This window comes from Vespa mandarinia, chromosome 8, assembly GCF_050613455.1.
Source record: "Vespa mandarinia isolate Hongniang chromosome 8, ASM5061345v1, whole genome shotgun sequence".
NCBI lineage: Eukaryota > Metazoa > Arthropoda > Insecta > Hymenoptera > Vespidae > Vespa > Vespa mandarinia.
Genome location: NC_140817.1, coordinates 7926547 through 7944255, shown reverse-complemented (window position 1 = coordinate 7944255; position 17709 = coordinate 7926547). Strand labels below are relative to the sequence as shown.

Here is a 17709-nt window from a genome sequence, read left to right as displayed (position 1 = left end):
TTTGTTATTTTTCAATTTAACGTTTTTAACAAGAACAACGAGAAGAGCTTCAGCGAAAGTTTTCTCTCGCGTCTCTCTTTCTGCAATTTGTCTCTTTTACCCCTTTCCTCATCCTTCTTCTCTCTTATTTTATTTCTTTTATCTTTCCATCTCTTACCTCCATTATCTCTCTTTCTCTCTCTCTCTCTCTCTCTCTCTCTCTTTATTTATCTATCTATCTATCTCTTTCTTTACTTTCTTTTACGATGTAGCTCAAAATCAGTGATTTCAAAATAAAATGAAAATATACAAACGAGGAATATTCCTGGTATTCTCTAAGGAATGTGCTGTTTTTATTCGTTCCTTTTCTTCTCCTTCTTTTCTTCTTTTCTTCTTTTCTTTTGCTTTTCATTTATAGATGTAATAGTATATAGATATGTACTCTCGTTTAAAGATAAACGCGAGAAGTTGAACGCAGTACCAGTAGAATGAGATTAACCTTAGAAAGAAAATTGTGACGGTCGAAAGTACTAGATCGAATTAGATGAGGGATCGACGACCTGCTATCTCCCTTTCTCCCCTCCCTCTCTCTCTCTTCTTCTCTATCTATCTATCTATCTATCTATCTATCTATCTATCTATCTATCTATCTATCTATCTATCTATTTATCTATATTTCTACCTATCTCTCATTCTCTCTCTATCTCTCTTGCCACCATCGTCCCCACGAGTTTTTCGAACAAGGTAGAAGCTGTTATAAAGAGACTACAGATTGCCACTTCGTCGAGTTCTCTTCGTACGGTACCAAGGCCTCCATTGTTTTCCAACAAATTGAATTATCCTTCTTTCCTTCATCTTTTGTTCTTTCCCCCTGCGGATACCACGAACGACAGAAGCGCATTAAAGCACATAACACGACTACGTTTTTAACTTTTCACGCTCGACGAAAGACTTCTCGTATCTCAAAATCATGTTCTTTGCCACTCTAGATATATACGTCTATATATATTGCGTGTATATATATATGTCGTGTATACCACATACAATCAAAAAGTGATAAAAAGATGGAAAGAACATTTTTATAGGATTTTTATTCTTTCTACGTGATATACATCGTAATACATTGAGTTTACAATTTATGACATATTTTATAATACCGTGGTTTTTTTCTATTTATGATTATGATGAAAAATGCTTTATAAGGTAGATTTATTAAATTAATTCTTTCGTAATAAGCTATATCAATTTATTCTAATCAATAATAAATAATCGATAGATTATTTATTTGTATTATCTCGACAAGCCTATGATTCTATTTCTTTTTGTCTGTAGGTTTATTTAAACTACAGGATCTTGTAAAATCACCACCATCAACGAGGACAGAAATGTATATACGTCAGGCAGGACCTGGATCTTATAGACAAGTTCTACAAGAGGTCAGACATAAGGAAATTTTCAAATTAATCGTTGATACGGATCCAGCGCACATGCAACAATTTTTTCGTGCCGTAAGTAATCTCTAGTTTTGTTTGAAATTGAAGTATTACAGTTTCATAGGTTTCATCTCTAACAATGTATTTTGAACAATGCAAAGCTATTTTTTTCGAAGTTTCCGCTATAACTATAAAAAAATGATATAACTGAAACTAGAAAAATAAACTTCGAACAAAAAACAAAAATTCGTTTTATATATATATATATATATATATATATATATATATATATATATATGTATAAAATTTATATATCGACCGAATAACTTTTTTATTTCTTGTATACTCTCAGAATCAACATTCGACATGACTCTTTGTTTTTCTTGCGATATAGCGTGTCGATAGTAATAATTTCTCTCTGTCCGTTCGCGAAGAAAATTGCAAACGTTGGTACGATATTTCGAGAGAAAAACATTTGAGACTTAGTTCGTCTGATCCATCGATCGATTCTTGAGAAAATCGAACTATTCTGAAGGAAGTGTTCGTCGAAGCGTGTCCTTGGCACGTTCAGGAGCAAAGTTCAATCGATAAAACGCCCATAAAGGTTTAGATAAGATCGTACGCGAGAAAAAGAAAGAGATACGAGAAAGATGTGACTCCTGTTGAAAATGTATGGAACTATTGCCGAAAGAGTTTCTTTTCGAGAACCCGCAAATTTTATTTTTCTCCATGGAAATTCGATAGATAAAAGTTTCAATTGTAATTATTTTGATTAATAGAAATATATATATATATATATATATATATATATATATATAACGTGATTAAAATTTATTCTACTCTTTTCGAAGTAATGAAAATATTAGAAAATAATTTAAAAGAGAAGAAAATATCTCTTACTCTATACAATAAAAAAAAGAAACAAAAGAAAAATAAAGAAGAAGAAAAACCGATAGAAATAAAACCGATAAAGAGTAACGAATAAAGAGAAACAGAGAAGCATGGAAATTACATGAAAATTATAATGATTATTGAGCTGTTTTGAATGCAATATTATCGAATCGGTTAAACGTATGAAATTTTTCAATCTGGTCGGATCATCATTTTGATGATCATTTTTTAAAGATAAACGGCCAAGAGAAACGTTATCAATACATAGATAAAGAATGATATCGCGAGATTCGCATTTCATGGTTATCGGCCGATGTCTGTCAGTTCGTTCTCCAACGAGAATAAATGTATTTTATTTTAATCATATTGAGTTATCTCCTGAACGATTACAATCTATATAAAAACAATATTACGTACATATATATTTATAATATAGTCGTTTAATAAATATAGAAAATTATTTTTAAATGTTTGATATACAGAAAATATTTAATGGAATACATCAAAAGGTCCTTTATATCAATTATATTCGTATTTGATACAAAAGATCAAAAAAGAAAGAGAGGAATAGAGAGAGAGAGAGAGAGAGAGAGAGAGAGAGAGAGAGAGAGAAAGAGGAACAGACAAATATCGTCCATTTTTGAACGTTCATTCGGCATAGTGCCATTCGTTGTGCGAGCAACTAGATCGTGAAATTAAATCATGCGAATTGTCAGCGGTAACGAAACAGATGTCGAAAACAATTCATGCGAATTGGGCCAACTCCGCGACAACGTATTCGTTGTTCTCGTGTTATACGTAGGTAAAGAGGAACGAAAAGGTCCATAGGAGAGGCAAGGGGTTTCCCGCAATTTTCTACTCTTTCTCCAATCGGCAGGTTGCGTACGATAAAAAGTAAAAGATTTTGCATAATCCAACGAACCACCGACGCAACACGGATATGCACGCTTGAATAATTTTCTCTCTCGCTTGTTTTCGTTGAAGTTATTCGAATATTTTTGTACGGTCAAAAAAAATCTATTAGAGTGCTTTGAAAAATTTTGCCATTTATATTAATGCCATTCTCTCATTCCAATACTCTCGAATGTCTCACATTATTTTTCTCTTTTATTTTTTATTTTATTTATTTATTATTCATTTTAATCTCTATCGAGCCATCGTGCATTTTTCTCCTCTTCTAAATCCACTAAAACGAATAAAATTCGTTTGTCACATTCTTACATTCCTAAAGATAAAAGCTTTTGTCCGAAAGCTCAATTATTTCAATGCAATGTGGATAGTACTATGTCGTTGATAGCTACCCGATCGCTTACAGAACTTGATCGTTTTATCCTCCATTTCTTTTTTCTTTTTCAGATATTGCAGTTACAAATGAACGACTACAGATATCACTATATGTTTACAACATTCGTAAGTACTTCATCGAATTATTTTCAAAGATCTTTTAAAACGATTTAAAAAAAAAAAAAAATTCTACGAAATCATTCGAATTATTTCAAATAAATCGTAGGATCACTATTAAAATTAGTCGATTTATTTCTAACATCAGTAGAACGACAAGTAGTTGAATGTTAGTACGTGAATTCGTATTAAAGCAAAACGGTACGCTTTGCTTCTCAGTCTGCAAATTTACTTACGTTAATCGGGAGAAATTTACGAGGAGTATAGATCGTATCTACTACGTGTTTCTCAGTGTATATAACTCATCTAACTATATACTCACACAAAATTTGATTCAAAGACGAGCTACCGCCAACGAAACTTATTACCTTGATATTATCGAAATTTTTAGTGTTAAAAATTACACTATGACGAACGAAATAGTGTTTACTTAACACGTATTATTTTCAATTCCTTTCGAATATAAAATTCATTTAATTATTTATTAACATTGATTTTTGATTGGATCAACGACACTGAACTTCAAATCAAATTAATAACGAAAGTTCTCTGTCAAATGGAATTTATAGATACGATATTCAATCGTTTAAATGTACCCGAATGAATATGGAGCGAATGATGAAGTGCAAAACACGTGGAAAACAGACTCATCGTCAATGAAAATTAATGAAATTCATGTGGTCGAGTTACATAGGAGTAACTGAGTGATAGAATGATCAGTATATATATATATAAAATTTACTTATCAGAGCTCATCGATTATCGATAGGAATCTATTCCCGATCGTGATCTCGCAGAGGTAGTTGGCAATATCGGATAGAATGTTACGAATGTATTTCTTTAGTAAATAGGAAAACTCGTTATTCAACCAAGAGAGAGAGAAAGAGAGAGAGAGAATTTCTGTAATAAAAACCAGTTTATAGAATAAAATTATTATTATTTAAATCTGTAAATCTCTTAGATATTACGAAACTCGTTTCGTTTTACTTATATAAATAACGAGATTTAAGAAAAGAGTCGGTTTTAGAATCCACCTTGGATAAACCGTCTTCCATTTTTCCAAGTCCGTTGGACGAAGATCGAATGGCTTCTCTCTTGACTGCCTTGGAATAAATCAAAAGAAAAACGAGTTACTGCAGAAGACAGCGTACGCGTGCTTCGTACAGAATCGCACAGGGTCGCGCCGTTAGAATCGTTATCGCTATTCGAAAGAAAGGACCAGTGAGATAAAGGAATGACGGACGGATGGAAAGGAAAAACGGAATCAAAGAAAAGGGAGAGGCTCCTTTCGAAACGAATTCCTCGCCAGAATCGTTGGCGTTCTTCTGAAGAACTGCATTATTTACTTTAACGATCTCCCGTCGCGCGAGTGATGCGTCGCGACGCGTCTGGGTTGCGTCGCCGTGTAATTATAAATCACCTGACGCTTTTTCTATCTCTCTCTCTCTTTCTCTCTCTCTCTCTTTCTCTCTCTCTCTCTCTTTCCATTTCTCTCTCTCTCTCTCTCTCTCTCTCTCTCTCTTTCTCTCTCTCTCTCTCTTTCCATTTCTCTCTCTCTCTCTCTCTCTTTTTCTCTCTTTCCATTTCTCTCTCTCTCTCTCTCTCTCTCTCTCTCTCTCTCTTTCTCTCTTTCCATTTCTATCTCTCTTTCTCTTTCTCTCTATTTCCATTTCTATCTCTCTCTATCTCTTTCTCATTTTTTTTTCTCGCCACGAAAACTAAAGAAGAGTGGACAGTCGACCAATGGAAATCGTTGAACCATACAACTGGTGATTACGGTGTCATTCACCGAACCACGTTTTCCCTTTTTTTTTCTTTTTCAGTCCGTTTTTTCTCGTTTCGAACGTCCAACCGATTGGACACATCGCCGCTCGACTTCCGATCGTCAGCGGAATAGTCATGGCACCTTAAAAATAGAATTTAAATCGAAATTCGAAAAACACTTGACGCGTGATAATAGATACGATAGAATTAAGGATAGTTAAAGAAAATGGATAAAAAGTTATTTATATTTTTCGTTTAATCTTTAATACCATCAATTTGTATTCGATTTCATGAAGATCCGATGAAAAGAATTTGATAATAATAATTTTCCTAGAATAATAAATATTACTTCAAACTTCGCGATTCGAATTATGGAGATTTGACTTTATATATTTTCGAAACTATTTATTTCTCTTGATATAATTAGTTACAATCTTTCATTCGTGATTCATTCGTTTGTCTGCAGGATATCGAAACGTTCGATTTAGAGGATTTCAAGTACAACAGTGTTAACATGACGGCGTTCCGCTTGGTCGATCTCGAGGAAGCCAAGGTCGCCGAGACGCTTCGACAGATGGAACGCTTCCAGCCGATTGGCCATGCGATTTTAAATAAAACCGGTGTGATTCAGGTTGGTAGAAATTTCAAACTAAGAAAAAAACCTGCCAACATTCCTTTGGTCGTAACTCGTATCGAGCGTGGGTAAAGCGAACGATTTTTTTGTCGGGAACGATTTTTTTGTCGAATTGTTTTCTCTGATAATCTTTGTTCTTTTTTCTTTTAATAAGATTAAAAATTAATTACGTTTAGATCGTGAGAATTCATGACGCTCGATCGCCTCTAATGAAAAAGTTTAATCGAACATTTAAGGATACTCATCAGTGTTTCCCTTATCCTTCGTACAAAGAAACTCTAAACGTTTTTAACGTGATCTCATCTAAGTTGTGGCGAGTGTAAAATGATGGGTTATATTTTGATAGTATTACAACTTTGTGTATTATTTTTTTTTGCTAATAGGAAATGTTACCCCATAAATGTTAAACGGTTAAGTGATGAACTTCATATCTTTAGGTCTTCTTTTTAAAGCGTCAAAGAGTATCAATTTCTTTTTTCTGAAGGAAAGTATTAAAAAATATTTAAAAGAGAAACATTCGAATAAGCATCAATTTCATATCTTTCGAATTAAATGATCAATATTTGAAGTTAAATCAATCAGTTTCGTCGCACAAACGGTTTAAATATGTTTCAGGCAGAACCAGCTTTAGTGTATGACAGCGTACAAGTTTTCGCCCACGGATTGGCAGCATTGGATCGAAGCCATGACCTAAGACCTGCCAATTTATCCTGTGAAAAAGAAGAACCCTGGGACGACGGTCTTTCACTTTATAACTACATCAATTCCGTACGTACGTTGCGTATCAATTCTTTTCGCGATGATTTGAGAATTTACAAATGCGTTAATCTAATCAACATTTTCCTTAACTTCCTGGTCCATCGACGCGTGGAAATAACTGCTGTTATGCAACCTAGAGATGAACAACCTTAGTGCACTTCTGAGTTTCTGAGTTTCTCCTTAGATACTTGAGATGAATATTCGCTGGATCGAGACCAATGCAGAATAATAAGAACCGTAACTTGACTAACGCTCGTTCCTTCAAATATTCTACATTAAGAATAGGTTCAAAGTTCTTCTGTCTAACAGAACTTAGTATATTAGATCGAAAATTATTAACTTCTTTTGTTTAAATAAACTTTTTATTCCCTCTCACGAAATAATTCCATCCGCACAAATCATAACCAGAGCTTAGTAGAAACTTGCCCAGTTGGCAGAAACTTTACACCAAATATATCCCAAAAGTTCAGCTAAATGATGACGTCGGCTATTTTTACAATTTTTATGAGATCCCTTAAATCTATATATCTTCGTACAAAATCTCAAATACAGCCGGTACTCTTATATTACGAATTGGTACTGCCCTTATTTTGAAAGAAAAATCGTACCTCGTTAAAAGGAAAGTCTTGGACTGACAAGGAGAAAAAAAGGAAAAAAGAAAAAAAACAAGGAAAAAGAAAGAAGACGCGAGAAATTGAAACGATCCGAAGGAAAAAAGGTAACGAGCCACAAGGGAGAATGAATGTTCGTGGACGAGAAAAGATTACTTTGGGATATTCAACGGGAAAAGTCTCCGGTATTCGAAATATTCTGCATCTAACAGGGTGACCAATTTTCCTTGTTATCGATTATCGAAGGGATTTAATTGGGTCAAATGTTTCCTCTCGTCATTTCTTTATTCGAACTACGGCCAAGATAGGCACCGTTGTAACAAACTCTCACGAGAAGTCATCCGAATCTTAACAGACTCGAAGACCAACTCGGAGAGATTCAGGAAGATCTCTCGAAAGTTCGTAGACTGGATTATGTCTGGCGCCTAGACGATTCTCTTTCTCTCCCTTTACCTTTCCCTCACCCTTTACCTCCTTCTCTCTCTCTCTCTCTCTCTCTCTCTCTCTTTCTCTTTATCTATTTATATCTCTATCCATGTCTAAATAAGGAGCCAACCAAATTCCTAATTTAATTTAGACAGATAGTCTGCTACTGGATGTGTCAATTATACTTACATATATAATCGACCAATTGACAGAAACTACAAAACTCCTTTATCAAAGGAGAAAACGACGTTCCTTATTGATCGCTTTTCTTGAAGATAAATGTGATGATATCTCTTTTTAACTATATATCACTTCTTAACAGATATCTAACACGCATCGTGATATCAAATAAATAAGAAATTATTATCCGGAGGGATTGAATTGAAAATTCATATTAAACAAAGGGAGAAAAGTAAAAAATATACTCAGATTTCTTTTTCAAGAGTTTTTAATACCGTATGTCTTTTGAATTGTTTTACAATTATGATCAATGAAACGTTCAAGATGTATTAAAACTCGTAATTTCTTTTAAAAAAAATGCATTTTCCAAATACCTTTTAATGAGCATTTTTGTATTCGCTTTTTTAGAACTTTGAAACGCGAAACAAAGAGGTATATCAAACACCACGACGACGAATGTTTCCATTTCGAACGCGTTAACGAGTCGCTAAATGTAAATTTTCCGTATTTTCAATGGGAGCGACCACGTCCTCGCAGACCTTTGAATACGTACATATTAAATAGTCGTGGTTATAACTGTGAAACGTTTCCAATCATCTATCTTTTTATTTTTTATATCTTCTACTTCTCTAATTTTTTCGGTTTTTTTTTTGTTCCTCTTTTTTATCTTTTTTTTTTTCAAACTCGCTTTAATATATACGGACTTTACCAGTCGTACTATGTAACATTAAGTAAACATTAATAATGCTGATCTACATTGAGATTTATATTTCGTTTCAAATTTTTTTAAACGCCAACGATTTCTATAACTTTTCCAATTTCATTTATTACGAAGTTTTAATCGCAAATGTTAAGCAACGAAAGCGTTAAAGAAAAGAAAAGGAAAAGAGAAACGTTGCACGAAGAATCAACTTTTACTGTTCCTATAGAATTTCTTGAATAGAAGTTAAAGATAAAAGACAGGGGAAAAGCGGAGAAATAGTTATTATGTGTAAGTTAGCACGATGTAATCCATCGGATTAGTTCAATTTCAAGCTGTAATGTGAGGTTAATATACGTTCTCTTGGCGTGTCCGTGCGTGACATACGAAACATCTCCGTGTTCATAGAAGCGCGCGTGCGAGCTTCCTACGTGTCTATCCTCCTACGTAGGCGCTTGTATAGCATTGTGTTTCGCGTTTATATATATAAGTGTGTGTGTATATGAGAGAGAGAGAGAGAGAGAGAGAGAGAGAGAGAGAGAGAAAGAGAGAGAGAGAGATGGTATACGAGACGCAATGAAATAGGAATACAAGCTAACATAGGTTCCCCTCATACATTCGAACTATTTGCTAAATACGCTGTTTAATTATTCATGTGTCATCGGTATCTCTCTCTCTCTCTTAACTTATGTCTTTGAGTATATTCGATTTAACGTTCCCCATTTAGAAAAATTCTATTGTTTTCTACCGTTCTTTATCTTCCGACGATGGTTTTATCTCGATAAATACAAAACCAAAGAGATATTGACAAAACAAAATAAAAAGGATTTCGTAAAAGTTCGTTAAATTTGCTTTATTCGAGCGTGCGGTTTTTGATAACGGGATTATAAAGGGGCAAAAAAAAAGAAAAGAAAAAAATACGAGAAAAAGAAGAAATAAAGAAAAAACAGAAGTGGGAGAAAGAATGAAAAAAAGAAAGGGGCTGCCTTTTCCCTCGACAATCAACTATCTGGAGCGTGCGCACTCTAGTAGAAAGTTCCAAAGGAGCGAGATGGAAATTGAGTTGTCCGATCCTGACGTTCGCAGACCAGGAAGCGCATCAAAGCGCGTCCTGAATCGGCCGAGCACAGCGTGTCGGATGCACGTCGTGAAAACTTACAAGACGGAACGATCGGTGCTTCCTGCGAATTATTCCGTCGACTCATTCCTCTCTTCCCCCTCTCTCTTTTTCTCTCTCTCTCTCTCTCTCTCTCTCTCTCTTTCTCTCTCATACATTTTTTCTGCTCCCTCCTCCTCCCTCGCACCCATTTCCACCCTTACCCCCTGTTCCTGTCCCTACCACCCTCCCACCTCCTTTTACAGCTTTATAAGTTTTTCTTCATCGCTGTGGAACGAAGAAAATTGGCCACGTGCTCGAATAAGTTCGGCAAAGTCGAGCGAATAATCGTGAAGCTTGGAGAAAAATGGTAAAAAAATCACGAGAAGGACTTTTCTATATTCCTCTGGTAGGACGAGAGAACGAAAAACGCAAAGAAGTAACGCCACCTTCGCCTACTCTTCGCCGATTCTCTCTGTCCAATTTCGCGGAAAATCGATTCCTCATTGCCATTCCAACTCTTTGAAAGATCTTGATATTCTTTACTCTTATATCACTACTTTCGTACGTCCCTTTAGTTTTCATTTATTCCACTATGACGTTCTCAAATGAATTATTTCGAATACCGAGAGAAGACGATCGAATTTACAAATCTCATCGAAAGGAAGAAAAAAGAAAAAAGGAAAAGGAGAAGGAAAAAAAGTTACTCTCCAACGAAACTCCGTCGATCATAATTCAAATGCATAGAAAAAAAAGTAAGGACGACGAGAAAAGATTTTAATAAAAAAAAAAAAAAAAAAAAAAAAAAAAAAAAACAAACGCGCGATAAAAAGTTTATGATTGTTATTTAAAAATTCTATCGAAAGTTAGAGCTTTATCAACGTTTATTTCGTTGTTTATTTCTAAAACGAATTAATCGAAATATTTTTCTCTCTTTTACAATTTAGCAAGCAGCTTAACGAAGTTATCTTTAAATTTCCATGAATATAAGAACTTATTACGAACGCTCTGACATATTTTTTTAAGCAATGTTTCGCCATCAGGCTTTTCAGTACGGTTTACCTTCGATATACGCACAGAGTCTGAAGTAATTTACATTTTAAACGAAAGTATGCTTATCGTGCCACAACATTCTAAAAAAACTTTTTAAGTATTTCCTGAAATTAAAATTGTACGTAAAATTGAATATTACATCTTCTTTTTCTTCGCTCAATGCGACGAATTACTAAAAGACAATCGGTGGCAGTAAAGATAGCTCATGAACAAATGACTTCTCATTGGCAAAGTTTTAAAACGGATAAAGATATCAAGTGACGGATATTACATATATATAAGAGGGGGAGAAAGAGAAAGACAGAGAGAGGAAGATAGGATTCGACCAGATATGGATGGTAGGGAGTTGGTGCGAGATAGCATCCATAAATTAGACGTATCGCGGCCAGACTTTCGCGCTCATAGGCCGCAGGTGCTAATTAACACGAAAAAATTTCTACAATTGTACGATAGCTTATAAAGTTAAATTGTTGAAAAATGTAACGTTTTGCGAACGATACTCGAAAGCGATTTAATACCGTATGTGGATTTAAAAATATATATGTAATTTGAAGTAACTAGTAAAAAAAAAAAAGAAAAAAAAAAAGAAAGAAAGAAAAGAAGAAAACGAACTCGTCATCTGCGAAGATAATGATATAATAAATGTGTTCGAACGTAATCAAACTCCAGAACTTTCTGATGCAGGCAGGCTTACACGGGTTAACTGGACGCATAGAATTCAACGAAGGTAAAAGAAATAATTTCAAATTGGATCTACTCAAGTTGAAGAAAGAAGATCTTGTGAAGGTAGGCGAATGGAAGCCTGGAAGCGGCGTTAATATCACGGATGTGGGTGCCTTTTATGAAACGACGGCGACAAATATCACGCTAGTCGTAATGACAAGAGAGGTAAATCATAGTACAATCGAATTAGCCATTTTTCTTTAGTAGAAGTGGAAGAAGAGATGAAACCGGACCATTAATCAAATATCAAATATTAGTACGAAATGAAATAATATTTCCTGAAATTCATGGCGGTATTATAATCTAACAATTATAGAATTTCACAATCATTACAATGTTCAAATTCACTAAATACCTATATTTTATTCGTCATTTCATTGTTCATTACTTAATTTACAAAATCGCAGATCTTTTATAACATATTTATCTCACGCATGTATATTTTTCTAAAAGAACTTATGATATATATTTTATGTTTTATTACACTCACGATAGGAATGTTTAATCCATGTTAAAAGCTTCATAAATGAATTGCATCCATTAATCAAGATAAACACGACGTACAGATAAATCGGAGATTTACAGAATGAATAATGTAAAAGTCATACATTCAAACTGCGCTTAAAGACAACGAACAGTTAAAACTGTTTGATATTTTGGTATATCGTAATTTCTTTTCTCGCTATACAATCTTTTGTATTTTTTTAATCCAGACCTATAGTATGTTTAAAAGAAAAATTTTTATATTACAATTACAAAATGCAAAAAGTGTAATTACATTTAAAAAGAAATTATTTTTAACAATATATTAATGGTTATTCATAGGAGAGACCATACGTAATGGTAAAGGAAGATAAAAATTTAACCGGAAACGCAAGATTCGAAGGATTTTGTATCGATTTACTTAAATGGATTGCCGGACAAGTTGGCTTCCAATATGTTATTCGTTTGGTACCCGACCATATGTATGGAGTTTATAATCCTGATACCAAAGAATGGAATGGCATCGTACGCGAGCTCATGGAAAAGGTAAGCCACAACGAATTTTATTTAACATTAAAAACATTATTATAAGTCCTTATTAACATTATATCCAATAAACTTTATTATACACAATAATGTTAATAATATATATATGCATATATCTCTATCATACAATAATATATAATAATATAATAAAAGAGGTATATGGGAAAAAGATAATAAAATCATGTATAAAAAGTAACAAAAAAAATTAAAAAAGAAAAAAAGACAGAAGAAGTAATATCAAAAATCGGTAAAGTCATGTTCATGAAGAAGTAGAGGTTAATTTTATATGTAAAGCAGTCTCGGGTACCGACGCAATAAATCTGTCTCTCGGAAAGAAAATTCATTATGCATACTGCTACACAACGATCATCTAATTTAATGTGTCTCCCTGAAAAAAAAACGACTATATCCAATATTCCAATTCGTAGATCGGTTCACAGATGTTACATACGCCATTTGAATTGTAAAAATACGGACTTACTGAAATTAAAATCCGATACGTATCTGTCCACGTAGATTTTATTTTTAAAATTTCCACAACTTTTTTCAGACGTTATGTTTAAAAAGTCTTGAATATTTTACAAGAAACTTCCTGACATATCGAACTATCATTTATTTTTCTATTTATTTGTAATATTAACGAAAGCTTTCTCGATAAAGAAGATAGAAGGTAGTACAATATTTCACTATTTTGGTGCCACGTTTAGGTCAACGTCTCTATAAGAAGCATTAAAAAGGAAACGTGGACAAAAAGCATTCCTTCGAGAGACTTCAAATGAGCATATTTCAAATGCAGAGAAGAAAATTGCTGCACTTCGCCGTCACATTCCAATGTTACAAAGGCGTAAAAAGGGAGATACTTTAAAGGCACAAAGCAACTTAGAAAGCCTCGTTTATTGCGTTTTAAGGATTTTATTATCGCGAATTAAAGTGTTTGCGATAATTATCAAGAGATTCAAACGTTAAATTACACGGACGTCGTTTTAAAATTTCTTTTAGCAGCTTCTTATTTAATTCTCTCCAATGAGAAATAATAAATTTAAGTCTTGGAAATTAATTAAGAGATTCATGCAATTATTACATTGATTATATAAATTGCAACGATTTTATGAGAATCTGTGAAGAAAGAATTTTCATATCTTTCTTTTCGAGAAATGAAACGATTTGACGGATCAATAAAACTCACTCTGTTGACGAGTGACATTGAAAATTACTATGGAAATAAATTCACCTTCAAATCCTAAAAAATTCGCGTCTTTCACAATAACAGTAGTGCCGACGTAGCTACTTTCCTAACTCCAAAGATCAGCATTTTATAAAAGATCAGCATTTTATAAAAGATGTAGAGGTATCTGACCTTCCTAAAAAAGAACGACACATTAACCTAGAAAACACCTTCACTGTGAGTGGCAGAACAAAGAGGGTCGTTCTTTTATAAGTCATATATACTTTTCATTTTTTATTATGAAATATATATATATATATATATATATATATATATATATATATACATTTTATAAAAAATATATACATATATATCTATTTAATATATTTATATTAATAAATATATATACATATATTATGTATATATATTTACTAATTTACAAATTAAATATATTTATTCCGAAATACTCTTACTTTAAAATACATATACTTATCCGATCTCCAGTAAGTCCTTTCAGTAAATATTTCTTCTTATAATACCTTCTTCTCAAAAAAAAAAAAAAAAAGCATCCGCTTGAAAGTAATCAATAACAAATATTTACGTAAGAAATTAAATTTTAATGTATTTCATTTGTAATTTACAGAGAGCAGATCTTGCAGTTGCTTCTATGACGATCAATTATGCCAGAGAAAGCGTAATAGATTTCACGAAGCCTTTTATGAATCTTGGTATTGGAATCTTGTTTAAGGTGAGGTAACTTTAATATCATTTCTTATATTTTTTTTTTTTTTTAATTTTCGTTACATCTTCTTTCATTATATGATTCGTTTAATTTAACGAATACTATTTCTTTAACATAAAGTTTGAGAGATATTCCTTCTCATTAAAATAATATAATAAATTTGATGTTAATAAATGAATAGCTTATAGACATTTTATCAATCCTAATAATATGTTAAGTTAAGCGCAGATAGATTTCTGAATTGTTGTATTATAGTACATATTCATAAAGTCTATGGCTTCAAAATTAATTATTAATACAATTTTATATTCGCTGATGAAAGTCATCGTTCATATTATAATTATTTACTTAAATTTAATGCGACATACGTGTACATACTACAACGTATATATTGATTTAACTCGACGAGAAATAAAGACTAAAATATTCACGAGTCTACACAATGTATAAATTAAAAAAAAACAATGTTATTATATGAAATATCATTCGATCGAAAAGAAATATTTTATATTAATGAAATACGAAGAAAAGAAATTATTTTATATAATTCTTCAACGAATACCATTTTCAATTTGAAATAAATGCATAAGATACATACATATGTGGCAACAATACTTACATATATCTATATGATGGTAATTTAATAATACATAAGCGAATGTTCCTTTGATACAATAAGGAAGTTCTTTTTCCATTTATATAAATGATATCTGTATCTTACAATATTTTATGGGTCAAAGTATGATCGTATATTTTCTGAAATCGCTTCTGTTATGATGAAATAATCTAAGTACATAGATAAAAAAAGAACATTTTTTCCTTTAAAATAGTCTTTGTTTCAGCTCTATAAGACTTTCCGTTCAGAAGATATGAACATTTTAATTTGCCATTCATAATTCTCAATAATCACGTGATATTTGTAGTAACGTGCGTACGCAAGTAGTATGTAGTAAATACAATTGAGTTCCAAGAATTTATGTAGGTCACTGTGTCAAGACATTTTTTTGAAAGAAATTATATAGTGGGATCAATATATTTATATACTTTTCACTTATATTAGAATATCTCCGGAACTAAAAGTCGTAGAGACTTCAAATAAAAACCATTTTAAAGGGAAAATTTTTCTCCATTTTACAAGAGTATCAGTAATTGTTAATTAACAATTGGTTATAAACAATTTGTTATAAATAAAAGTTAAAAATTTTACTTGATTAATTTTATCAGATAATTCATACTGCTACTCATATACACGTATATATACAATTATAAATTTAATAATTTTTTTATAAACAATTAGTTATAAACAATTTATTGTACACTTTGCAAAACCAATTTTTCCGAAACTAACTTCTCAGTTTGTATATATTTAATGTTCAAATTTATGTTGAACAAAACCTGTTAATAATCTTTATAAACAATTTCTTATAAACTAACATTATTTACTTCATATTCTATCTAAAAACAAAAATATGATCGCATAACACATTGTAAAATAAGGGATATATATATATATATATATATATATATCCCCGATGGCTATATCAATATAGCCATCGATCTATGCAGATTTCATTCGCGAGATCCTTTTTAATTAAAATCGTAGTATAACGTAATTTAGGTGCCATCCAGTCAGCCGACACGACTCTTCTCCTTCATGAATCCATTGGCGGTGGAGATTTGGTTGTACGTATTAGCCGCGTACATGTTGGTCAGCTTTACACTCTTCGTGATGGCAAGGTTCAGTCCTTATGAATGGAACAATCCACACCCTTGTTTAGCGGATAGCGATGTCGTCGAAAACCAGTTTAGCGTTAGCAACAGCTTCTGGTTCATCACCGGTACTTTCCTAAGGCAGGGCAGCGGGCTCAACCCCAAGGTACACTCAACGAGGTGCTCCACATTGGACTACTTCTTTAACTTTCGGCTAACCACTACTCCCATTCCCTCTTGCACTTTTCCTTCAACAACAAACTTACTTTCTCTCTTTCTCTTTTTTTTCTCTCTTTCTTCCTTTCTTCCTCTCTCTCTTTCTCTCTCTCTCTCTCTCTCTCTTTCTTTTTCTCTTTCTCTCTCTCAATCCATCGCTGTTCAACAAATTTCCTACGCACATTCACTTTCCTCTACTTCCTACTATTGCTTAGTCGGTAAATATTCTCACTGCTCGCATATAACTTTGCTTTTTTTAACCCGAAACATCTAAAACCACACTTCGTATATTTGCTAGGTACTCGAAAGTTTCGATCGTTCGTGAAACTATCTAAAACCGTATGGTTTTACTACTCGCTGAAATAACGAAAGATATTTTCGAACGATATCTTTTCGAATTTTTTAATAATACGTTTTCATTATCATTGCATCGGTTCATCTTATAAACTTGCAAGATCTTTTAATTGATAATAATTAAAAATATACGATAATTAATCCTAACTTCTAGATTTAAAATCGATGCCTTTATGCAACAGAACAGTGACTTAAAGTTCGATTTAAACCTGTCACCACAAAGCCACCGGGTCTTTTCTCGAGTTTCACAACTTTTCGAAACTATCGAAACTATCGAAACTATTGATTTTCTCTTAATCATTTCCTTCGTATAAATAAAAATTCGTAATTTAAATGTATCACTGAAATTTTATTCGCATAAGATTTATTGTCGATGATAATTCTTGGACGTATTTTTCAAGTTGGACGGAAGATGAAACGTTCAACAAGAATTTCGACTATTTTGCAAACGAAATTTAGTTTTCTTTTGTATATACATAGCTCAAAAACGGATATAAATAAGTTGATAAAAAAGATGACGAATAGAAGACATAAGCTCAGTTTGCATTTGCGGACATCCTAGTTGGATCCACGATCTACGTGAGCACCAATGGGAAACGATAAATCGTGTCAGAGTTTGTCATTGCATCCTACTTGCACATTGCAGCTGAGCACCCAATGTTTCCATATTTTTTTATATTACCAAGTTTAGTACTTTAATCTTTTATTTTTCTTTTTTTTCTTTTTTCTTCCTTCTATTTCTTTCTTATTTTTTTTTCTTTCTTTTCATCATTATCTTCGTATTATACGATACTCTACTTCGGATAAATATTCTTTTTGAACTCTTACTGAAATCGAACAAGC

At 32.6% G+C, this 17709-nt stretch overlaps 1 protein-coding gene across 7 annotated transcripts in view; it reads left to right on the top strand.

Moving 5' to 3' along the window:
* Positions 1-17709, top strand: part of LOC118450770 (glutamate receptor ionotropic, kainate 2) — a 125704-nt gene that overhangs the window by 94652 nt on the left and 13343 nt on the right. For all 7 annotated transcript variants that reach the window (XM_085658623.1, XM_085658619.1, XM_085658622.1 and 4 more), the window contains exons 5-12: positions 1312-1487; positions 3660-3713; positions 5935-6099; positions 6718-6870; positions 11612-11815; positions 12476-12679; positions 14488-14592; positions 16205-16462. In XM_085658623.1, the coding sequence (XP_085514749.1) occupies positions 1312-1487; positions 3660-3713; positions 5935-6099; positions 6718-6870; positions 11612-11815; positions 12476-12679; positions 14488-14592; positions 16205-16462 (1319 nt within the window). The remainder of the gene's footprint in view (positions 1-1311; positions 1488-3659; positions 3714-5934; positions 6100-6717; positions 6871-11611; positions 11816-12475; positions 12680-14487; positions 14593-16204; positions 16463-17709) is intronic.